The sequence below is a fragment of the Hemicordylus capensis genome, chromosome 1 (assembly GCF_027244095.1).
Source record: "Hemicordylus capensis ecotype Gifberg chromosome 1, rHemCap1.1.pri, whole genome shotgun sequence".
NCBI classification, from domain to species: Eukaryota; Metazoa; Chordata; class Lepidosauria; order Squamata; family Cordylidae; genus Hemicordylus; species Hemicordylus capensis.
Genome location: NC_069657.1, coordinates 255,662,473 through 255,687,755, shown reverse-complemented (window position 1 = coordinate 255,687,755; position 25,283 = coordinate 255,662,473). Strand labels below are relative to the sequence as shown.

At 44.3% G+C, this 25,283-nt stretch overlaps 1 protein-coding gene across 10 annotated transcripts in view; it reads right to left on the bottom strand.

Moving 5' to 3' along the window:
• Positions 1 to 24,974, bottom strand: part of BFSP1 (beaded filament structural protein 1) — a 65,740-nt gene extending 40,766 nt beyond the window's left edge. The window contains exons 1-3 of one of the 10 annotated variants that reach the window (XM_053288056.1): positions 15,836 to 15,956; positions 15,339 to 15,394; positions 9,125 to 9,216 (exon numbers count right to left, since the gene is read on the bottom strand). In XM_053288056.1, the coding sequence (XP_053144031.1) occupies positions 9,125 to 9,216; positions 15,339 to 15,362 (116 nt within the window). In that variant the 5' untranslated portion in view covers positions 15,363 to 15,394; positions 15,836 to 15,956. Of the gene's footprint in view, positions 1 to 9,124; positions 9,217 to 10,428; positions 10,557 to 14,933; positions 15,290 to 15,338; positions 15,395 to 15,835; positions 16,008 to 16,838; positions 16,958 to 22,152; positions 22,269 to 24,600 lie in introns of those variants that run through there. The other 9 variants (XM_053288037.1, XM_053288083.1, XM_053288031.1 and 6 more) reach the window with 9 other exon arrangements.
• Between the last annotated feature and the right edge of the window lie 309 nt (positions 24,975 to 25,283).

Sequence of the window (25,283 nt, the reverse complement as noted above, 5' to 3'; positions counted from 1 at the left end):
TTAAAGCACTCCTGAACCTGATCCTTGAGGGAGAGTGCAAACTCATCCAGAAGAGGCCAAGCACCACCTCCATGGTCAGCGAAACCACTTAGCAACAGCATCTGGTCTGAGCAGGGTTTCTGTTTATTGGCCCTCATCCAGCCCATCGTTGACCTCAGGCACCTGTCTAGCACATCCTATCTAGAGTAGATAAAATGGAGAAATACAGCTGGGTGTCATCAGTGTATCAACAATCTCATCACAAATCCCCAGACGATCTCACCCAGACATTTTATGCATATATTAAATTGCACAGTGGCCAAAATAGCATAGAAGACGTGCCTGGAGCAGAACAAAAGGCTCTCAGAACCATCTTCTGGAATCTACTCAAGAGGTAGAAGTGAAGCTACAGCACAGAGCCTCCAATTCCCATCATAGACAGTCCAGAAAGATACCGTGGTTGATGGTTAGGAAAGCACCTGAGAGGTTCCAGGGAATCAAGAGATTCTCTGTCTTTCTCACAGGGTAAGGCATCCAAGAGAATGACCAAAGCAGTTTCAGTCCAAAAGTGGCACTGAAAGCCATACTGAAAGGGGCCTAGATAATTTGTTTCATTCAGGAATGCAGGGGTTGGGTTCCCATCATCCATTCACGCACCTTGCCCAGAACAGGGATATTTCTCACTGGCTGATAGTTGTGCTGCTGCTATGGGATTTGTTTGTATTCTATTCTGGTCAAGTAATAACTTGATTGATTGATTGATTGATTGATTGACTGATATCTGGCACGATCATTTTATTAATAATCTGCCAGAGCTTGTTACTGTCAAATAGGCTTTTTCACTGGCAAACAGAGGCACAAATACTTGATATCCATATTGCTGTAAGCCACACTTTGACACACTGGTCTTAGGGAAGTCAATATTTCACAGACATCTCACACACTTCATCACTTCGCCACTTAAAGTCTGCAAAGTTGTGGGAGCTTGCGTGTGTACACATCTCTAACCCTGCAGATCTAACCCCTCAGGAGGCAGAACTTTAATATCAACATGAGTTGTCTCAAACCCCAAACAAACCCCTGGTTGGACTCAAATTCGAGCCGGTTTGGGGGTTCAAAAGTTTTAATTTTCTTTTTTTAAAAAAACAACAACACTCAATGCTGGGCATGGTGGCCTCGGGGTGTGTGTGTGTATGCTTCTGCCATGGCTGTATATCTCTGCCATATCCCCCTCCCTCCACAGACCTTCCCCCACTCTTCCAAGGGCTGCTTTGGCCCATTTGGGGGCCATTTAGGCCCTTTCTCTGGTGGTGGGCAGTGGCCATTTTGGAGTCCGCCATGCATGTGCCCTGACCATTTGCGTGGCCTGGCCAAGGCGCATGTGTGGTGGCCACCAAAATGGCCACTGCCACCGGAGAGAGGGCCAGAATGGCCCATGGAAGAATGAGGGGGGAGGAGTCTGGTTGGGTGAAGTGGCAGAGATACCCCCATAACCATGGCAGCACCCCCACTGGCCACTGGACACAGTGGTGAGTGGGGTTTTTTTAAATAAAAAAATTACTTTAGAATCTCCGAACTGGCTCTGAACCAGCCTGTGGGGTCCGGTACAGCTCAAGGGCGAGCCCTTGAGCTCGATTGGTTCGATGGCGAACCAGCTCGATCTCGAGCTGGTTCACACATCCCTATCCCCAGTGATGAAAGAGAGCAGAATAAACATTTGCAAGTGGCAAAATGGTTGCCTGCCCTGCCTTTCCACATACATTGGAATAGTTTAGATAGTTTACATCAGCAGAACTCAGGTTAAAGTAGTATCTTGTGGGAATGTGCCAAAACATGATTTGGCATCCGAATCACAGGCACAACCACTTCCATAAAGGCGGCACTCCCCCCAGCTATGATCACATGCCGGTGGGACGTCTCCCAACTGCCTCTGTGCAATGTTAGCACACACAGGGCATCTGCAGCCCTGTGCATGCTAGTGTCAAACAGGGGCAGCTGGGAGATGCCCCGCCAGCATGCGGCTACAGCTGGGGGAGTGCTGCCATTTCAGAATTGGCAGCGAGCGGAGGAGGAGCAGGTATGGATCTGCTCTCCTTCAGTTTAAAGGGGCTGTGTAAGCCCTCAGTTTAAAAAGGATTGTGCCTGTGATTCAGATGCCAGATCACGTTTGGGCACATCCCGAGTAACTTGCTATCAGAGCTGGTAAACACAGTTTCTAGCAGGGGACCCTATATAGGAAACCGTACCCCAGCCAAAATGTGCTAGTTGCTGTTGCTCATTCTGCTTGCATTCTGCTTTCTCAGAGATTAATGTCCTGCCTTGCACTCTTTAGTGCTGTGATGACAAGCCCAACTGAAAATCAGAACTTTACCACCTGGCCAGACTGTCACCATGAGTCAGTTAGTTCTTCAGGAAAGGCAATAATGAAGGTATGGAGGAGGCAGCGGGGGGGGTTGGACTGAAAGTCACAGAGCTAGTTTAAACATTGCCACCACGGGTTGCCATTCCCCCCTCTTTTTATTTCTTTGAACAGCAACTCCACATGCCATGTTCCAGGATGGAAGGGGCTGCAGCTGGAGAAGCAGAAGCCTAAAACCTCCTGGGGTGCACAGAACTAGTTGAACCGGGTTTTTTTGAAATCCTCCCCATAACCTCTTTATGCCTTTTTTTTACATGTCCCAGTAGACATCCTAAGATGTGGGTGAGTGGACTGAACAAGCACAATCTAGGTAATAAGCTTCCCTTCTCTGATCAGAGCACAACAGAGCCATGATGCAGACATTACTTTGCATGTGCATACAGGCAGCTGTGCATACGTGCATGTGCTTGTGTGAATGACTATACATATGTTCATTTCAATATACCCAATATGGGTTCTGTGCACCAGTGAGTCAACCTTTCTATACTATTTCTTTAGCAAAAGTCCTAATTTCAGGAGAATGCTATCAACTTCATTATTCTCATTCATCAATGACAGCTGCCGCCTTTATCTTAATTGTGGGCAAAGCTTTAGGGTTCTTCTTGTATTTAAATGTATTTCCTTCAAGCTAAGGTAGAGGGTTGTTTTCTAGGGAAATAGAATTGAAAAGATTTTACTTTTTCATTTAGCTTCTTTCCCCTTCAAGGGATTTATTTTTTCAGAATGTCATGTTTCTTCCATTACAACTACATAATTAACCTGTAGAAACATTTGTCTTTTAAACAGTGACTTTTTTAGAACTTCAGTTGACTTCTTCTCAAAGATAAACATTATTGGCTCTGAAATTTCTTCAGACAGCTTCTTTAGGACATAAGGGTATTTTTCATTAGCTAGTTCTAGCATAAATTAAGCACAACTGAATATGTCATGTTTTCCCTCTCTTGACTATATTAACATTGATTTTATTACCTTTCTAATCATAGTTACATTTTTTAAAGACATTGAGCAATGTAGTTTTCTTTCTTTCTTGATCAGCTCAGCAGTGGCATAGCATTTAGAACCATTCCTAGGTCTAGAAGCGTCTATGAAGTAAGTTCACCGAGTATCTCCTGCGTGCACTACTATTTCTATCACAGTTATTGCTGATGTGGTGCTAATGTTATGTTTGTTTTGTGGTTTCTGTGTTAGTGTTTTCTATGACTGAAAAGAATCCAAAATCGTTGAAATGGTAGTTCCACCACTGAACAGAATGGAAAGCTGGACACAGACAAAGACACACACACTTGAGGGAAGGTAAAGACTGCTTATAAACAGAGTTGATTCCATTATTGGAAAATGTCAATAGATTGCCTAAAGCAGTTAACAGTGACTCAGATCAATCTGATATACATAATTCTGAGGTCACATCCTTTTAAAATGAAAAGGAAAACCTATCAAGTGCATTACACCATTCAAGCATAGATTCTGAAGAATCTATGAGATTCTTTGAGAGCTTCGCCTAGTTGCATCTTCAATTGATATGCTGCTCTTCAGAGACAATGCCTTGAATTTCAAGAGCCTTTTGCCCACCAATGAAAGACTCACCAACAATGTTCACATCACAGCAGTAATTAAATGGTTCAGACAGAATATTAAAAATAATGCTGATGATTAATAATGTGCCTTCTAAAGTTAATGCTAATGGATTATCAAATTGTAGTCCACTCCTTGGAAATAACTGTGTACAAAAGATAATTTTGTAGACAATTAGGTTCTATTTTGGATTTACTTTCCTCTTGTATATGTTGGCTATAATAATTAATCTAGTGTCTTTTCTGAATAGATTCTCTAAGAGAATATTAATTTTTAATTGAAAAATGATAGGTAAGAGCAGCTGTGCTCTTATCTGCTTTCAGCATAACTCAGGGAGTGCCTTCTCCCACAGAAGATAACATCCAGCAGTTGTTATATTCCATCTGCTCTGGATGCCACCATTCAGTTTATTCTGTGGAGGGCCAGAGCAGGGCCAGAGCTTTTTGGTAGTGGTGTCACATGGAATCCCTTCCCAGGAAGATTTGCAAGGCTTCTTAACTTCTTTGTAAGGTTGTTATCTAGAATAGACATTTCTCCTCCCCAATCTTTTAACAGCCCTTCTACTTAAAACGAGAATTAATCTTTAATCATTCATGCATCTGCTCACCATCTTATGGCCCCCAAATCAATTCATACCATCTATATATATAAATCTCTAAGGTGTATCTGTGGCTAATCCTGTGTGTGGCAGCTCTTGTGAGATTTCCTGGCAGGACAGAACATAGCACAGCACAGCAGGGGGAGCCTCTCTCCGAGCCAGCCTGCCAAAGAGGGAAGGAGGTCAAGGAAAAGGAGGCAGTGCCCCTGCAAATTGGTGGAAGAGCGCACATCAGCTCCAACTGCCCTCCTCCTCGTGAGGAGGACAGCCGGGCAAGTGGTGGCACAGGCACCAAAACCAGGACTGAAGGGATGGGGGTGAGAATGAACTGGCCAAAGGGATGTAGAGAGGGGAAGAGCGAACTGGCCAGAAGGGTGGGTGGGGATAGCAAACTGGCTTAAGGGATACGGGATGAGAACGAACTGGCTGAAGGGATGGGGGGGAGAACAAGCTGGCTGAAGGGATGGAGATGAAATGAAGATGGGGCAGAGAGCCGGATCAATTGTGGGAGGGGTAGACAGGGAGAACGAGGGGCGCAGATGCTCTGCGCCTGGTCAGCTAGTCTAGTAATGCTGAAAAATGGCTAAAAATCAAATATTATTTAGAACAAGCCATCATGGAAAACCTTAGATAGGTTTCCCGTGCTCCTGACATGTTACTCAACCTACAACTTCCTACATGCAGCTAGGTCAGACCTCTATCCTGCACACCAGATTTCCTCCCTGTAGGCCAAATTAGGCTATTTTTACAGCCAGACGCTCACAGATGTCTGTCTTTCTTTAAGGAGAGCTGACTTCAAATGACACGATTAGAGGTAGTAGAATACATAGATAGGGCAACATCCAGGCCAATTTGATTCATGGAAGAATCATGTCTCATGTGCTCATGCAAGGTGAGGATAAATGATTTTCATGGGGGCCCCTGCTCTCTTCTGTCCCTTGCACCCATGAACATATGTCCTGGGTGGGGGGTTGGCTCCCAGCCTTCCGGGACACGATTGTGGGGTGCAGGAGGCTCCAAAGGGAAGGAAGGATCAGTGACAATCTCCCCTCCCCCCTGCAGAATCAGAACATGCTTCTTCCACCAGCCAAACTAGCCTAGATATACTGCCCACAGCCATTTCCCACTCCTCAGGGCAGAGCTGCAATTGTGCACATGGGTTCCAAGAACCCGTACGCAGCTGCTTCTGAGGCCACAGCCAGTTATATTGAGGCGGCAGTGCTTGCCACGATGGGAAGCCGGCGGTGCCCCCATGCAGTGCCCCAATGCAGCATCTTTTCTCTCCTGCAGTGTGCGTGTGTGGCGGCCACCTCCCTGATGAAGAAGCCAGGGGTAGCCCCCCCGCCATGGTGCCCCTTCTCTTCCACCTTGTGCATGTGGCAGCGAGATGAGGAGCGAGCTGAGCAGCGGGGGCAGGGGAGCCTATCCTAGACTGCTCTGTCAGGGGGGTCACTGCCGCTGTGCGCATGGCAGGAGAGAAGGGGCACCGCAGAGAGAACACCGTGGCGGGGAGTAGGGAGCAGGCTGGATCTGGACCGCCTATGCTTCTCCCTATGCCACTGCCCCTCAGTATATATCCATGTGGTAAATGTCTTTATGAAAGCCCTCCAATAAGCCAGCATCTCAATTACCATATGTGAAAAATATCTGGGAATGAGTTCATGTAACCTTTTACTGCACAGCTGAAATATCTTTTCTTCTCTATATTCACTCCCTAATGAAAAGATCTCTAAGTGATAACAGATCGAGATTTCATAGCATGACAAATGCTTCTTCTTTTCTTTCTTTTTCTTCTTCTAGCTTTTTCCAGACCTGAAAATTGTTGGGAATTCTCTTTGGTAGGAGAAACCCTTTTTCATTATAGCAGAGTGCACAGAGGCACAACACAGCGGAATTTATTTAGGCATGCATGTATACTGAGAGTAAAGTAACTTGGAGCCAGTTCATAGTTTCAAATCTATATATATGGTATTTATTAGAGAACTCCATTCTAGACAGGAAAGTGAGGAGTTAGGATCTCTAATCTAGCTAGCTAGCTGGATGCAGATGGATTCTGCATCTCTGCACACATGGTGCAGGGAGAGGAGCTTGCATGTTGCAAGGTAGAAGGAACAGGAAGAGAAGAAGGGGAGAGAAGAAGGAAGGAAGTGGCGGGAAGGAAGGCAGTGTCCCTAAGAGTAGCAATCAAATTCCAAAGGGATAGTGTCAGAGCAGTAGAGAAGGGATGGCCAGTGTCTTGACCCTCTAGCCCTCTGACTCACTAGTCTGTCCTTCACTGTCTTTGAGACAAGAGACAGCGCAAAGTCCTTCACTTCCAACGAAAATTAGCAGTTTTACCATATGGAGGTTCTTTCACAAGGCTGTTTTAACCACATGGATATTGTAGCGGGGAGAGCAATGACATTTTCACCTTTAAAGATAGCTGTGTGAACTGGCTTTGTGGCTGTTCATGGGAAATGCTGCTTAGAATGCACAGCAAATGCCTGTTTTCTTAGAGAAGTTCTTACAAAAGATGTGTTTACTCTGTATTTTAATGCATGGTATTAAACAAGGACCCCAATGTTATACAAATATTAAACAAGGACCCCAATCGGCGCTTAAGAGGTATTCACCCTTACTAACCATGTGGTTAAAAGAGTCTTGTGAAAGAACTCCCACATGGTAAAGTTGCTAGTTAACTGGTTGCCAAAAAAAAGGCAAAAACTTAAACATTTTTCATAGTACAATATCTTAAAATATTGCCATTTAGGGACCTGTTGCATTCTATCTAATAATCATTTATGTTTTGTTATTTAGAAGTTTTCCCAGTGATGATCCTGTAGAGAGTGTTGGGGATGGAGTTAGAAAGAGAAGGAAGGAAAAGAAGGGAGGAATTGGGTTGTTCCTTAATAAAGTTCTTAGTTAAACCTAAATAAGATTACTTTGTGTTTATGAGAGAAGCAGTTATAGGATCCCCATCACACATTGAGGTCATCTGGAGAGGCCCTTCTCCAGTTACCACCAGTTCGCCTGATGGCGACTCGGAACCAGGCCTTCTCTGTAGCTGCTCCTGGCCTGTGAAATGCACTCCTGGCAGATATCCATTGTTTAGACTTGGCCTTCAAGAGATCCCTACAAATGTACAGTACTTGTTTGGCCTGGCCTTCCAAGGTTTTAAAATTGTTCTTAAATATTCTTAATTGGTTTTAAATGGTTCCTAGTTGTTTTAAAGTTGTATTTATATTGTTTTCAGCAGGTTGTTTTAAATGGTGTTTGTTTTTGTTCTTTACTTGTGTATTGCCCAGAGCCATTGGATGGGGTGATATAAAAGTGTGATAGATAGATAGATAGATAGATAGATAGATAGAGCCCTTTTACATTTGCTGAGCTCTGCATGCACAATAGGATATTCTTTGTCCCTTACTTCCAAAGCAGCCCCCAATGCTGCCCAGACTATCCCCAAAATTCAAAGGAAAAGAGATATCCTGACAAATATTAGGGTCAAACCACATATAGGGAGAGTAACTGGCCCTCTCCACCCCCAGCACAGTACCTCCAGTGACTGTTGCTGGTATCTATTTTATGTTTCTTTTTAGATTGTGAGCCCCTCGGGGACAGGGTTCCATCTTATTTGTTTGTTATTTCTCCGTGTAACCTGCCCTGAGCCATTTTTGGAAGGGCGGTATAGAAATTGAATAAAAATAATAAATATGACATGGTGCTTTGCATGAGTGTATGTTTTCCCCCTCCACCTTTTGTTGAAAAGTGTGGAATCCAGAGGAAAGAGTTGTGGTATGCAAGGACAATCAGCTGCGTTGGCGCAGCGGGGAAGCAGTTTGCCTAGGGAGCAAGAGGCTGTTAGTTCGAATCCCTGCCGATGTGCTTCCCAGACTGTGCCTAGTAAATGTATATTTGTAGTCACCTATATCAGGCAGCAGTAATATAAGAAGGTGCGGGAGGCAGATGCTCACTGCAGTGGCAACAGCAAAGGCACCATCTCACACTGTGCGGGAGATGGCAATGGTAAACCCCTCCTGTATTCTACCAAGAAAACCACATGGCTCTGTGGTCATCAGGAGTCGACACCGACTTGCACAATCTTTTTACAATGCAAGGGCAAGACGATGGAGTTGAATCAGGTATATTAATGGTTTAATGCAACAGATATTATTTACAGAGAGGCAAGTGCAGTCTGCCTTCAGTGTTCTTGCTGCTGGCTGTTTGTTAGCCCCGCCTCTACCCCAGGACTGGAATAAAAGTAACTAAAGCACCATTCAAAAGCTGGCCTGGATCAATGGATTAACCAAAAACAGCACACAACACAAAATTAGTCTGGGTAGGCTGTGGATCAGGGCAGAAGCAGGATGGACCAAGAGAAGCTGCTTAGTTCTGTTCCATCCAATCCTTTAACACAGGGGTCTCTCCAGCTGCTGTTGGCTATAACTCCCATAATCCTCAGTCACAATGGCCAGTAGCCAGGGATGATGGGAGTTGTAGGCTAACATCTATAGGAGGGTCACACTTTGAGACTCCTGCTTTAAACATTCCAGTTAACCCTCCCCGGGCTGTTTATTCACCTGCAGGTGGAAAGATACGAGATCCCCCGCATCTTCCCTGTATTTTTCTCTCTCTGTGTGGGGAAAAGCCATAGAGAGCAGGTGATTTTCAGCTGAAAAATAAACAAAAGAGAAAGTTATGCACCCTCTCTCTTACTGTCTTTCTTCTACCCTGATATGCAGTCTACCCAGTTTGCTGCAAGTTATGCAATCAATAAATAAATATAGTTCCTTGTAACATGAAGTTTTAACCTTAGTCATCCAGATGAATACACAGTTGCATAAAACATGCAAATGAATAGCTAGCTATTTCCATGTCTTTAGTCATCAAAGTATTGAAAAGACCAATGCTAAATCTGAGATTGAAAAAGTTAAATATCAAATATTGGAACAGTCTAAAGGACTTTTTAATAAAAGGATCATGTGGTGGAATGTTTGGTCTAGAGGGAGGAACTGCCAGCTGGGATTTTATATTTTTGGCGTGTTTGTGACTAATATTTCTGTTGGAATCTCTCATTTCTTAGCAGCTGCACAGCACAGTTCGTGCTAGTGAACACGTCTAAATCGGTTTTTCAAAAAGATAAGAATTATTTGTAGTTTAGCTTGCGGCAGGCTGCATTTTTAATAGGATGCTTTCAATAGTTAATGAAATAATATGACTAGTACTCTAGCTCCGGTTATCAAACATTTATGATGGATTCAGGAACAATCAGAGATAGAAGCATGATAGGTGGTAGATCGTCATTTCCCTCAAAGAATTAAGCCAGATTCCATTTTGATCTGTTAGAGGTTGTTGATTTTTACCCACAATAAGTAAAACAGCAGAGCACTAAGGAATGAGCACACACTCCAGTTACAGAGTAGGTAGCAGAGGATGGTTTAGTTGTTGCAGCTATTTAGAGAAAACACATGGAGATCCTTGTATGACTAAACACTAAATATTTATTGGTTAAATACACTCAGATAGGAAAGACCTATCTCTAATCTAAAGGACTACATAGTGGATAGGTAAGGAGAGAGAAAGATGTTTCCATCTGCTCTCTAGGAGGAAAGGAAGGATTGTGACTCAGCACAGGAAGTGCTGCAGAGTCAGTTCAGGGGTCATAGAGTAGGGACAGATAGGGAGACCCTCACTCACTGTCTCTACTCCCAATGCCCCTAGTGGTCATTAGGACAGTTGGTGCAAAAGGTCGATACACTGGAAGTTCATCTCCAACATGATCCTTCTAAACTTGACTGGGGACAGATGCTAGTTATTGAGCACTTTCTCATGATCCATGAGAGAGGCTTGAAGGGACATGGGGAAGAAGCCTCGAAAAGCTTACCTCCCCCAAAGACGATTCTCTCTTCATTGCTGGGCGGGCCAATTGCCCACCCAGAGGATTGCCGGCTTCTGCCAATAGCCAGGAGGTTTGGAGGCCAGGAGGCCCCCTGGAACTCCCATAATGCACTGCACAAGTGTACAGTGCATTATGGGGAGTTTCTTGATGCTGACTGAGAGGCTGCTGGTGTGTGGATGCTGTGCAGAGCTGCATAGCACTGACCCACGACCAGCTAACTCAGGGTAATGGCGTGTTTGCACCCTTAACCCGGGCTAACAACCGGAGCTCCCTTGTGGGTTTGCTGCTGTGCAGTCTCTGGGAGCTGTGTGGCTCCTGGCAGTTCTCATGTGCCGGCAAGATTGGGATGGGCAGTTTTGTCTGCATGTGAGAACAGTCTCATTGAAAAGCACATAGAACAACAGGCCCTGCTGGGAGTGAGCCAGCATGGCTTCTGCAAAGGTAAATCTTGCCTCACAAACCTTTTGGAGTTCTTTTGAGAGTGTAAACAAGCGTGTGGATAAAGGTGATCTGGTTGACATAGTATACATAGACTTCCAAAAAGCTTTTGACAAAGTTCCTCATCAAAGACTCCTGAGAAAACGTAGCAGTTATGGGATAAGGGGACAAGTACATGTGTGGGTTGCTAACTGGCTGAAAGACAGGAACAGAGGGTAGGGATAAATGGAGAGTTTTCACAATGGAGGGAAGTAAGAAGTGGGGTCCCCCAGGGATCTGTGCTGAGGCCTGTGCTTTTTAATTTATTCATAAATGATCTAGAAGCAGGGGTAAGCAGTGAGGTGGCCAAATTTGCAGATGATACCAAACTCTTTCAGGTAGTGAAATCTAAAACAGATTGTGAGGAGCTCCAAAAGGATCTCTCCAAACGGGGGAGTAGGTGACAAAATGGCAAATGCACTTCAGTGTTGGCAAGTGTAAAGTGATGCACATTGGGACGAAAAACCCCAACTTCAAGTATACGTTGCTGGGATCTGAGCGGTCGGTGACTGATCAAGAGAGGGATCTTGGGGTTGTGGTGCCTCTGAGTACCAGTTGCAGGAGAGTAACGGCAGGAGAGAGGGCATGCCCTCAACTCCTGCTGAAGGCTTCCAGCGGCATCTGGTGGGCCACTGTGTAAAACAGAATGCTGGACTAGATGGGCATTCTTGGGCCCAATCCAGCAGGGCTGTTCTTCTGTTCTTCTTATCAAAGAGCTGAGAGGAACAGAGAGGGGAATTGTGGGGTTGGCAGGAAATGTTCTCATAGAAGATGTCAGATATACACGACTAACTTGTACAAGAAGAAAAATAAAGCATCTCCTTAAAAGATTGTTGGTCTCCGGCCCTCCTTGAACAATAACTAGGTTTTTGACAGCTTATGGTGGTCATATATCGAGCTATTTATTTGGAATCTGAACGTGTACTTCTGTTGACATTATTCTGGGGTCACAATCAGCTTTTTAAATAAATGTAAAATATGGTAGTGGTATTTGTAAAGATCAGGGCTGCTGCTCAGAAGGAGAATGTTCTCACAAGCAGGGCCGGATTAAGCTAGTGCGGGGCCTGTAGCATATGTTATAAAGGGGCCCTAAATTTAAACAAAATGCACATAAATATTAAAACATAAATTATTTACTTGCATAGTAAAGTAATTCAATTTTTTCATTTGCTATATTTTGGAGTATGGGAGACCAAGCCACAAACTCACACTTAGTACAACAACAGTGAACATTTATATACCATTTTTCAATCAAAATTCTCAAAGTGGTTTACATAGGGGGGGGAAATAAAGAGTGGATAGATGATTCTCTGTGTCCAAAGGGCTCACACTCTAAAAAGAAAAATGTGCTAGGCAACAGCCACTGGACAGATGCTGTGCTGGGCCTTCTCTTAAAAGGCACATTTAGCAGAAAAGGGATATTTTATCTAACATGGACCAAATAAAATAGGTAAAGTTTTAACTTTAATTCCCAGATTTTTGATTTAGGAAGGAAAACAAACATGCCAAGGAAAAGTGAAGGGCAAGCTTGGAAAACAGCACAAACCATATAGTCTGTTAGTTCTGCTATCATTGGAATCTACAATCTAGCATTTAGAAATAGTACAGCTGGAAACCTATGCACCTGATAAAGAAAAAGATCTGCAAGTAATGGCCCATAACTTGTTGACAGGGGAGGGGCGCACTACAGCTGAGCTGAGCCTGCTAATTGGAGGCAAGTGAAGTGAGAGAGCAGGCTCTCACTTCTGCAGCCGCAGAGGAGGCAGGAGTCAACAGAGCCCACTTCTCAGTATGCTCTTCCCCATGCACCAAGCAGAGAGAGCAGAAGGGGCAGCTGGCAGCCGGCAGCCGGGCATGCGGGGCCCCTGAAAACACGGGGCCCGTAGCAAATGCTACATTTGCTACTACGTTAATCCACCATAGCTCACAAGCAGCATTTAAACTGGTTTTCCAGATCTGTAATTCTAATGCAAAAGCAAGATTAGGTTGGCTGTACATTTGGTTTTAAATTGGCTCTCCTCTGCTCTCTCTTCTGCATTAAAGAGATGAGCAAGTGAGGCATTCTAGACAGAAATGTGTTCTTATTACCAGTTCCCATGCTGTGCACCACCACCCAGAACAGGTTCTGCATCTAGGATGTGTCAAGTGATGGCTCATATTAAACTTTTACCCAGCAGTAGGCACTGAGGGAGAAACAAGAACACCACATGTGCTACTGAAGAAGAAAATGCTTCCAACTTGCATCATGCAGCTTTCAAGACAAGAGAGCTTTTGAATTTTCAACTACAGCTGTATATAAAGTACACTTAGCAAAAAAGCAAATCTGAATGCTAAACAACAAAAACATCCTATGGAAACCCTGGATCCTTTCAGCCAGATCTACATTTGAAGAGCACATAAATTAATTTACCAGGTGCAGCATCATTCAGTTTCCCTACAACAAGCAGCCCTCATTCTGATCCTGTTATTATGCACATCACTACAAAAATTGTAATGATTTTCCATTACTAGAAAAAGGCTGACAGCAAATTTCAGAAACCTCCTAAGACATAGCCCTGGAATTCAAATTGCTTTTGGCAGCTGCCATTAAAAAAAAAAAATGCAGATAAGAGCAAAGGAGAGTAGGGAAAGAGACAAGATATGTCTTAAATTTGCAGTGTGCAAACCTCCTGTTTGTTTGTTTGTTCTATTTCTATCAGGGCGGTTTACACAGAGAAATATTAAATCAATAAGATGGCGCCCTGTCCCCAAAGGGCTCACAATCTAAAAAGAAACATAAGACAGACCCCAGCAACAGTCACTGGAGGTACTGTGCTGGGGGTGGATAGGGCCAGTTACTCTCCCCCCTGCTAAATAAAGAGAATCGCCACGTTAAAAAGGTGCCTCTTCGCCCAGTTAGCAGGGGACTATTGACAGTATATAAATGTTCTGGGGTTCATACGACCCATAAGGCTGGGGAAGCCGGGCGGGGGTGAGGCAGGAGTCTACCTGCCTTCCCCCCACACAATCAGTGGCTGCCATTGCCACTGGCGCTCACAGGCCCACATGACCAGCATGCAAGTGATCCTGCATTAGCAAGAAGGAGTAGGGAAACCAGGCTGCATCCTCTGGTATCCCACAGTGCACCACGTGAAGAGGATGATGCATTGTGTGAGCTCTGAGCTGTCTGGCTGCGCCTTCCCCCCCAGCTCGACTGGGGGAAGCTCTAATTTTCAACTTTTAAAATTTTAAATGTTGGCATGTGTTAATCTTTTTATTGGTTGTTTTTATTGCTTTGTAAACCGCCCAGAGAACTTGTGTTTGGGGCAGAATAAAAATACATAAAATAAAATAAAAATAATAATTTAAAAATATGGACGCTCGGGAGGAGCTGCCAGCAGCCCGAGCTTCTACATGACCTGGGTGTGAAGTAGGAGGTACACGCACACACTCTTGTCTCCCTTTTAGCCCAGGTTTGAAACCTCGACTACCCAGGGGAGGAGATCCTGGCAGTTCTCATGGCCATCTCCTACCCTGGTTACAGCTCTCTAGGGGTGTGCATGGAACTGGCTGGCCCAGTTCAGTTCAAGTCCGAACCAGACTCGAACCAGACTGGGCCAATTTGGTCCGGCATCCCTTTGAACCCCCCTGGTCTGGTTCAGTCGGGGGGGGGGGGCTTCACAGACCTTCCCCCCGCATTTTAATTTTTTTAACCTTACTTCCTTCGGGGGGGGTTGAAGGCGGTGGAGGGGGGGTCCTTGGAGATTCCCCCTCCCCCCACCAGCCTCCCTTGCAGCCCAAACTGGCCCATTCAGCCGGCTCTTTGGCCCATTCAGGCCTTTCCCCTCTGGTGGGGCAACCATTTTGGAGGCCGCTGTGCCTGCAATTGGCCTCTGCATGACCCAGGCCACGCAGAGGCCAATTGCGCAGGTGCGGCAGCCTCCAAAATCTGGTGCCGGGATCATGTGTTTGCTTGGGCTGCTTGAAGCAAGACTCCCCCTCCCCACTTCCCCATCCTCCCTGAACTAACTTACACAATTGAAGAAAGGACCATTTTTGGTTGTCTTCCTACTCCCATGTTCCTTTTTCCTGTCCAGCTTTGTTTCTTGGATCACCTCTCCTTCTGAAAGGCCTTTTCCTGAGCAGCCTTTTTCTGAGTCTGATTATGGGTTCACCCAGCTCAGAATTGTTTGTACAGACTGGCAGTGGCTCCCCAGGGTTGCAGAGGGGGGTGGGTCTTTTCCAGTCCTACCTAGAGATGTTAGGGGCTACACCTGGGACTTTCTGCATGCAACACAGGTGTTCGGTCACTGAGTTACAGCCCCTTCTCCTTCCGTTTGCTTCTCAGTTTTCTCTTACATGGCCCAAAACATTTTCATTTTTATTCTGTGCTTCCTTCTCGAAAGCAGGCTTGGTAGCCATTCTCTAACATTTCTCACCGATTTCTCTTTTTGATGATACATTCACAGGCAAGCTGCTGGAGACAGACAAAGTGCTGGAAAGCAACCAGAAGATAAAAACAGGTCTCAAGCTCTTCCCAGCAAAGCAGCAAAGCCAATTTTTCTTATTTACACCTAGGGCTCTTCACTCAAGGATTGCCATAGTGTCTCTTGGCTTCCTGACCACTTCTTGGTCCTTGCAATTAGCTTGGAAAATTGAACTAGGAAGCATGCCAAAAGGGAGGTGACTTCAATGGAACCAGCTGCTTCAACCAGCTGCTTTAGACATCATGCAGAACCTTGGTTAAAGCTGAGCTCTGCACCTTATATCTGACCCTCAGGAGTGCATGACACCCACCCCCCACAATCCTTGCACAGATGTCCACTTCTAGGACATCTAGGCTAAAGTGAACCAAGATCAATCATGGTGTTCAAATCCATCATTCTCAATTTGTTTGAGCCTATTTACTCCAAATAAGACAAAATCTGCAACTTACTTCAAACCTTGGGTACAGATCCCATTGGAACTCATTAGGTCCTTCATCCCACAGGTTTCAAAGAAGCAGCCAGGAGCTGTAGAGTGCTGTTCCAAAGAACCCTGTTGTTGCTGCTGCTGCATGTTGCTTGTGTCTTGCTAACCAGCAGTGTCTGGCAACTTTTAAAAAGGCACTGAAGAGACATTGATTCACCCAGGCTTTTAATTAGATTTATAGTTTCAAATAATTTTAATACGTGATTTTAAATGTTTTTAATCTTTTAAATGATTTTAATTGTTAATTGATTTAATGTGTAAAATTATTTTAATTGTAAACCACCCAGAGATGCAGGTTTGGGGCAGTATAGAAATATTTTAAATAAATAAAATAAACCTCCAGCCACCAATGTCAACAAGAAGTTTTCTCAGAGGTCCACTTGGAGAACAGACTACGGAACAGAAAGCCAAAGCTTCAGTCTTCACTTCTCAAATCGGTCTGACACTAAATCAGTCTGTCTATCTATCTATCTATCTATCTATCTATCTATCTATCTATCATCTATCTATCCTTATTACAGTCACTGTCTAGTAGGAATATATTCTGACAGTATGCCATTGCAATATGAAAGGGGAAAAAATACAAAGAGTAGTAGAAATTATGTATAAAATAATATTTCTAATGAGCTTACTATTACTGCTGTTAAGTACCTATAAAAGATCCATTACTGAGAACTAGTTAACTAATCAATTACAAGACAAAACCATCATATTAAATCACACTATCAAGTTAGGTAACATATCTTGGTGAATTGTACTGGCTATCAGTAGGGGTGTGCATGGAACTGGCTGGTCCAGTTCGGTTTGAGAATCAGACCGGGCCAGTTCGGTCTGGCGCCCCCTTGAACCTCCTCTGGTCGGGGTGGGGTGTGTGTGTGTGTGTGTGTGTGTGTGTGTGTGTGTGTGTATATATATATATATATATATATATATATATATATATATATATATATATATTCCAAACTTACCCCCTCCGGGGGAGTTGTCTGAAGGGGTGGGCTGTGGAGGTTCGCTGTCCCCTCACCGGCCTCCCTTAGTCAAAAATTTGGCCATTCAGCTGTTCTTCGGCCGTTTTCCAGCCTTTCCCCTGGCCACACAGAGGCATATTGCGCAGGCGTGGCAGCCTTCAAAATGGCCACCATACTAGGGGTTAAGGCCCCAAACCAGCTGAAGATTTTTTGACTAAGGGAGGCCAGTGGAGGGAGGGGGAAACTCCACGGGAAAACACACACACCCCGCCTCAGACAGCTCTCCCAGAGGGGGTAAGTTTGGAGAATATGCTTGCAAATTCCCCAAAGTGGCCAGGAGGGTTCGGTCCGGGGCCAGACCTAACAGGGAGAGGTTCAGTTTGACCACAAACCGTCGAAGACATTTGTCGTCGAACCTGTTTGCACATCCCTAGCTATCAGATAAAACTTAGCTACTTTGTATGAAATCTCAGCATTCCTGATCTGAAAGAAGATGACGCACATAAAATTCATCCCAACGGCCTGGAAAATTAGTTTAAAATGGCATTATATAATCATTCATTCATTCATCCATCCATCCATTCATTCATTTGATTTCTATATTAAAAATATTCCTATAAAATACAAAAATATAATAATACATGTGCCATTGTTTCAATTGCTCCATCCCTGCAAGGACAATAGCATTCAGCCAATAGAATTTTCTTGTATCTTCCCTCCAGGACAGCCATATACAAAACATTAAAAAGTCCCATCATAAATGCCCTAGAATATTTTGGTACCTTGAGCATATTAAGATACCTGGCTGGTTTCATGCTTAATTTAATTAATTAATTAATTAATTTTTACATTTTATATCCCGCTCTTCCTCCAAGGAGCCCAGAGCAGTATACTACATACTTAGGTTTCTCCTCCCAACAACAACCCTGTGAAGTAGGTTAGGCTGAGAGAGAGTGACTGGCCCAGAGTCACCCAGCTAGTTTCATGGCTGAATGGGGATTTGAACTCGGGTCTCCCTGGTCCTAGTCCGGCATTCTAGCCACTGCACGATGCTGGCTCTCTGCTTAGAGCCTGATTACTCAATATGACTTCCTTGGGAATTTGGCTTTGATCACTTTGTGATCAACACTGAGGACCCTTTGGCTAAGGGTCAAATTAGCATGCTCATGTCAACCATTTGTATATGAATCTCAAGAGCAAACCCATAAGTTTGTAATTTCTCCTCCAGTGTATGTTTCCATCTGGAAGAGTAATTATCTTCCAGTACCTGTGGCGTTGCCATCCCCATAGGATGAAAATTTCGCTTAACCCAGAAGTTAAAATGCTAAGCCATATTCTGGAATCTACCTTAGGAACATAGGGAGCTGCCATATACTGAGTCAGACCATTGGTCTATCTAACTCAGTATTGTCTTCACAAACTGGCAGCAGTTTCTCCAAGGTTGCAGGCAGGAATCTCTCTCAGCCCTATCTTGGAGATCTCAAGGAGGGAACTTGAAACCTTCTGCTCTTCCCGGAGTGGCTCCATCTCCTAAGGGGAATATCTTACAGTACTCACACATCAAGTCTTCCATTCATATGCAACCAGGGCAGAGCCTGCTTAGCTAAGGGGATAAGTCATGCTTGCTACCACAACAGCAGCTCTCCTCTCTGCTGAGCTTGCCTGGAGGACCGTATTAGGCACACAATGAGCTACTTGTAATGATTTCCCCAGGAATGTTGATTATACAGAATCCACCACTACAGAGTTATAAGGATAAGAATAAGAGTTAGAATCTGGTGGGCCACTGTGTGAAACAGGACACTGGACTAGATGGGGTTTGGGACTAGGCCTGATCCAGCAGGACTGTTCTTATGTTCTTATGTCATGGATTCAAATAATCTAATAGCTGCTGGTATAAACTGAGTACCCCTAGAGCAGAAAAAGGACAGAATTGCTGATAACAGTCCTCTGTCCATTCTGCATCCTATAATCAAAATGGGCCCTGTGCCTGCCTGATGCACAGAATACTACGCCAAGATATTGGAAGTATTTGACTTGTTCTAATTTAAAGCCATTAATTGTCAACTTCGGTCTCTTCACAAACAACGTTATCTTGCTTTTAGAATAATTAATGTGTAAGGATTGTTCTTTACAATAGGAGGCAAGAGAGCATAACGCTCTTTTTAAACCAAATAGAGACTGTGGAAGAATTACAGCAGCATCTGCATAATCCGGGTTATCTAAAAAGGAAACTAGGGAGTTAATACAGAAGTTGAACAGAAATGGGGCCCAAACACAGCTCTGCTTCACACCCATATACATCGGAACCACTTTAGTAAAACAACCTGCTGCATTACATATGACCTTTAGGTAGGAGGTCTCATAGATAAGGAGAAATATTATAGAAGGAGAAATTTATAGATAAGGATAAATAGTCAACTGAAGAGGTCTGAGGTTTACACCATAACGAGAAATAAGGTCAAATGCAAACCCGAAATCAACAAATGTGCCCTAGAAAGCCACCTTTGCTTTTAGAGACTGCTTTCCCACCGAGTGGTGTAATATGAGGGTCTGATCCTCTAAAGCTGGCCTGCTCTTCCACCAGAATAGTCTCAGAGTCAAGCCAATCCAGTAGTCTCTCATACAAAGGCCTAGCATAAATCTTATTAATTATACTCAGTAAACGAATGAGGTGGTAGTTTGCAGGCGTCTCCCTCCGACCCTTCTTATAAAGAGGCATTATCATGGCCACACCACAGTCCCTGGGAACTTGGGCAGTCTGCTGGCAAATTCTTTTCTCACAGAGACCAATTTTGTCACATCCCTCTGTTGTCTCTGCTTTAGTCTCTCGAGTGGGGTCAGATGATACTCTACAAGAGGCCAGTTGGGCCTGGGGGGGCTTCCAGTTGCTGACCTACCCTATTGCTACCCTACAGGCCACTTCTAGGTTTTCCCTGTGCTCTTTTTTAACTTCCCCCGTCCCTTTTGCCAGATAGTGGTCTATGTCATAACTTCTCTTGTGAAATAGGTTAATATGTGCAGTGTAATAAATTTTACAATTAGATCTCAATTGTATCACTATCGGAAAAGCAGACTATAATGGAAAAGCAGATAATTGCTTTCTGCATAGGATTATAGGGCTGCTCTGAACTGTTTCCCTTGCATTACTCTCGAAGTGATGGTATTGCTTGTGAAAAGCTCATAATTTATGGCCCCGAGGACAGGAGGTAATGTGATTATCTAAAGTACAGTTATATGCACAGACAATCGCATTGTGGTGGAAGGGGCTGCTCTTCAAAGGGAATAGTCGCACTGACTTCTTGGACCATGCTTCCATTAAGGAGACCCCCACCCTGCTGTCCTAATCAATTTGATTTTCCCCACTTGCTTTGTTTCTTGCTCCAGAAAGAGTCACTGAGGCAGAATGTTTTTGATGTCATTAAAATGGTCACATCTGCACTAAATAGAATTGAACAGAGCCTCAGTATTAAGCAAGATTGCAGAAAGGATAATCTAAATGTCACTCTCTACATTTCTTTATATATGAACATCTTTTACACCTTTAGGGCCATGAAGTAATAAAGATAGTGCCACCATACACTCTACTAAGGTATAGTCTCCCCTCATAGAGTTTGGAAAATCTGCTCTAAGCTTTCTAACTCAAGGAAGGAAGGAAGGAAGGAAGGAAGGAAGGAAGGAAGGAAGGACATGAAACTTTTGTGAGAGTCTTAACATAGAACTAATCAATAAAAACATATTGGCCAAATTCAGATGTAACACAAAACCAGAGGTTGATGAACCCTCCTGCTTCTGACAGCGATGGCACCACCGCCCCGCAAAGAGCCCAGGACCCAAATAGTTCTGCACAAGCATGTTTGGAGGGGGGACCTGGGGGGTACTATTTCCCTGTTACTCAGGAAAGGGGGGGACACATGAAGACTTCCTAGGAGGGGTTATGTACAGTAGATGAGGGAGGGCAAAGACCTTGGATGCTGTTGTGAGGGATCACCCTGTCAAAGCACTCCATGCAGACCCAACTACACTCCTGCTTTGCTGGCAGCTTGCTGCCATGGACTATTCCCCTCACAAGAGGGCTGGTCTACTTGGGAGGACTATAAGGAATTCCCCCTTGATCTCCCTTCGTACTGAATGCTCAAGAGTTGAGCTAACCCAGCGAAGAGGACCCTGCTTGTGTCGGGCCCCTAACTCTCCATGATAAAAGATAGAATTTTTGCACTGCAACACGCCTCCCCCCCCCCCGCCCATGAAGCCTTGCACACACCCAAATGAGATTTTTATGCTCCATGTGGGAATCGCAGAAGAGGGGAGCCCTGATTTCCAGCAACCCCAGGAGAGTGGGGTCACAGTTTGGGGGCGCAAGCTAGGGTGCACATGTCCACATGGGCTGATAGGGGGCACACTTTGACAGCTACATGGCAGCAGTCACCAAGACAGGGAGAGCAGTTGCTGGGGTACTTGTCCCCGCAGCTTTCCTCCATAGAGCAACCTGGCTTGATATAGAGCCCCAATGGCCTGGCACTCTCATGAGAGAGCGGTCCATGGGAGAAGGGGATCTTTTGTCGTCACACATTATTGGCGATTTTGCTCAGCAATTCTCTCCCCTCCCCTCGGATGGTTCTTCTCATACGTTGTGAGGGGGTGTCCCCATGGCCTGGCACTCTTTTCAGTGAGCACAGTCATCCCTGGATTGGCATCCATCATTATCACAAATGTGGAATCACTCCGATTGGAGCCCTGCTCATGAGTAAGCCTAGGGACTGCAAACCCTCAAAGGGAAGGGGCTGGGTCTAGTGTTCCCTCTAACAGAGATACCCAGATGTTGTTGACTACAACTCCCAGAATCCCCAAGCAAAAGTCATTATAGCTGGGGATGCTGGGAGTTGTAGTCAACAACATCTGGGAATCCCTGTTAGAGGGAACACTGGCTAGGTCCCCCTACCCCAACCTTTCTGTCAAAAAAAATAGAACTTGGTTGCTCAACAATACCTGCTTGGGTCTGCTTTTTTAACCCAACTCCAGGCATGCACCCCCTGCCAAATGTTCCCCTCCTGGAGCTGTGATGGGTTGCCCTGCTAATGTTGCCACCTGGAGTGTTTGTGCTTGTGAACATATATCACTGTCACTTCCTTCTCGGGGAGCAAAGCACTTAGTGCCTGTTCTGTCATTCGTGGTTTCGCGAATTCAGACGTAATGGAGTTCCAACCTCTGTTTAACTCCAGTTTCGTGTTATGTCTGAATTCAGCCATTGGCTGTGGCCAATATCCAAACTAACACAGTTCTAGTGCAATGAACAAAATGTGCACGCACACACCCACACAAGTCACATAGCTGGACAGATGCTCAACGCTGCTCAATCTCGTGTAATCTCTGTCTGCCTGCACAAGTGTTGCACTTCCACTAGGATAGCAGATATCTTCTCAGCATCCCCTGCAACATAGATGGATTGAGGCGGTTTCACAACAGGAAGTGTGCCGTAGATTTCACCAACACGGTACTCATCTGGGAAACAAGCTCCTGACTTAGCAGAACCTAGCTAGTTCAAGATCTTTGCACTGGTGCAACACAGAAGCTTAAAAATACATTAAAAATGCAAATACATTAAAATACAAAATTACTTGTTTAGTCTGTAACAAAGTGCAGGCTTTCTGGAAGGCAAGCAGAATTGCCAGTGTTGTCATGTAGTCTGCCCCTCTTTGTGCCAGCATCCTGGCTATGTTTCTATTAAAAGTTAATGCAGAACTTCCAAAGCAAGGCTAAATTTAATTAGCAGACAGAACATTACAGACTCTGTCCACAGAGTTGCCAGAACCTACTCGTGGGTCAAATGGGCCGTAAGCCAGAATTTGGCTTTTTAAAAGCCAAATCTGGCCACCTAGAAGGACAGTATGAGATACAATAGCAAAGAATTTCTAAATGAATTGGAGAAACATTCTGAAAAGGGTATAAATATATTTCAAATTTGTAGTTTGTTTCATCACTAAAACTCATTTAAATTTATTTTTGCCACAAGATTGTAAGTGTTGCCTACTATTCATACCATTATTCAGCCTATCCAAGGCCTATCCAAGGCCACCTAGTAGTTCCAGCAGAACAGAATGAGCACAAGCAAGAGACACAGCTCCTGATGGCATAGACTCTTAGCACCAGCAACCCTGTTGACCCCTAGGGGCACTGGGGTGGTGATAGCCAGTAAGGGCACTTCCCCCACTGACCATGCTTTCTCTACCGTGATTCCCATTTTTTGTTAGACTGATAGTCTCAGGTTTCATTCTCTCACCTCAGAGACAGACTTCCTTCTTCTCCCTTCCCCACTTCCTGTATGTAGCTAGCCGTGAGGCATGATACGTCTTAATCTATCTTTGATGGATTTCCTAAATAAACTATAACTCCATGTTTCCAGACAATATTAATTAGCAGTGCTCTCCTTGCCTGTGCACTTCTGCTGCAGCAGGGGTACATAAAGAAATCTCCCCTCCAAGCTCTCCAACAGCAATAGCTTATAACAAAATTAAAATTATGAACCAGCTGCTTCATTGATAACCAATGAAACAATTCAAAAAACTTGGAAGAAAAATAAACTTATTTTTTGGATTTCCAGCTTCCTACAAACTTATGTTCAGATAGACATTTGTTTGGATGTATCTAAGAAAACAGAAAGAGGTTTGTATAAATAATATAGACTTATGCTTTCTGCATTAACTCAAACTAGATTTTGTTGTAATGTGTGTGCATTTATTTATTTATTTATTCAAAACATTTAATAAACTGCCCACTCCAAAGACTCCAGGCGGTGCACAAAAACATGCAAACAAGGCAACATTAAAAATTACATTCTAAATTAAAAACCAAAGTAACAAACAAAAACAAATGAATTAAACTACAGGGCAAAAGCCTGGCGAAAAAGAAAAGTCCTCAATAGAGATTTGAAGATCAGTAAGGAAGGGGCTAGACAAATCTGAAGGGGAAGAGAGTTCCAAAGAAGTGGGGCAGCAACCGAAAAGGCCCTTTCATGGGTCCTAGAGCCCCGAATCTCTTGGAAATCAGGGACCGACAAAAGGGCCATCTGAGATGATTTAACTGGATGGGATGTAACTGGGTGGGAGAGGTGGGCCTGTAGGTAGACAGGTGCCAAACCCCGCAAGGCTTTGAAGGTCAGAACCAGGCCCTTAAATTGAACTCAGAAGCGAATGGGCAACTTGTGCAGTGACTGCAGGAGAGGTGTTACCCTGTCATATTCTCTAGCACCCATGAGTAGGTGAGCCGCTGCATTCTGGACCCGTTGTAGCTTCCTGATCATCTTCAAAGATTGGGCATGCTGAACTCAAACCAAAGCCAGAACAAAGGCTTGGTATTTCATGCTTCCTAGGGTTCTTTCAGAACAGATCCCTCAAGCAGTTAAAGTTATTGCAAAGTAAATTGAACTATTTCTGATTTAGGGCAGCTTAGGGCCGACAAGCAACCTTTAGTGTTTAGTATTATTCTGAATACAATTTGCATCTACTGGAATACTTCCAAAATCAGACAGGGCTTAATCTGAGTTAGAATTCAGCAGGACTGAAACTGGAACCTGTTTCTCTGCTAGGGCTCAGTTAAGACACATAAATATAAGAAAGCCTTTGAAAATATGCAGAGTGTATTTCTGTAATCAGTGAAGGGAAACAAGGCCCGCTTTCTACACACTAGCAATCCACTGATGCGTTTCTGAGTACCTGCTAAGCTCTATCTTTCTGGACTTTCAGCACATACCTGGAGTACATACCTGTAGTGGGATGCAGAACCAGTTTGGATCTCACCTGGTTCGATTCAAACTGGCCCAGTTTGACCAGTTCGAACTTGAACAGAGTACAGAGTTCAAATCCCTTTTAAAACGATTGTGTGGTGATGTCAGTGGCCTCTGCACATGCACAGAGATCATGAAAATGGCCTTCGCACATGTGCCACTGTGGCTGAGGAGCTGCCACCACCACACCGACACTGCCGGTAAGATGCCCTCTTGCCTGTCCTCCACCTGCCCCTTGAAACCATTTTTAGTTAGGGAATCTAGGGAATCTAGTTAAGAAATTTTAGTTAGGGAATCACTGGATTCCCCTTTCAAGCAAGGCATTTGAATTGGGTCAACCTGTTCAACCTGGCTCAACCTGGTTCAACAGCATGAACTGAATCGCCAGCCAGTTCTAGCAAACCAGGTTGCAGACCGGTAGTTCTGTTCAAATCCGTTTCGAATTTGAATCTAACTGCCACAGGCAGTTCCATGCACACCCCTACATACCTGCCAACATGTCCCTATTTTCCTGTTCACCTGAATGGGAAAATAGGGACATGTTGGCAGGTATGGGAGTAGATTTTCCACTTTTCCTCTGACCGGAATTCCATGCCTTTCATATACACATCTGAATTCTTTAAAAGTTAGATTAGGGTTTAACGAATCCCAGGCTCCAGGGA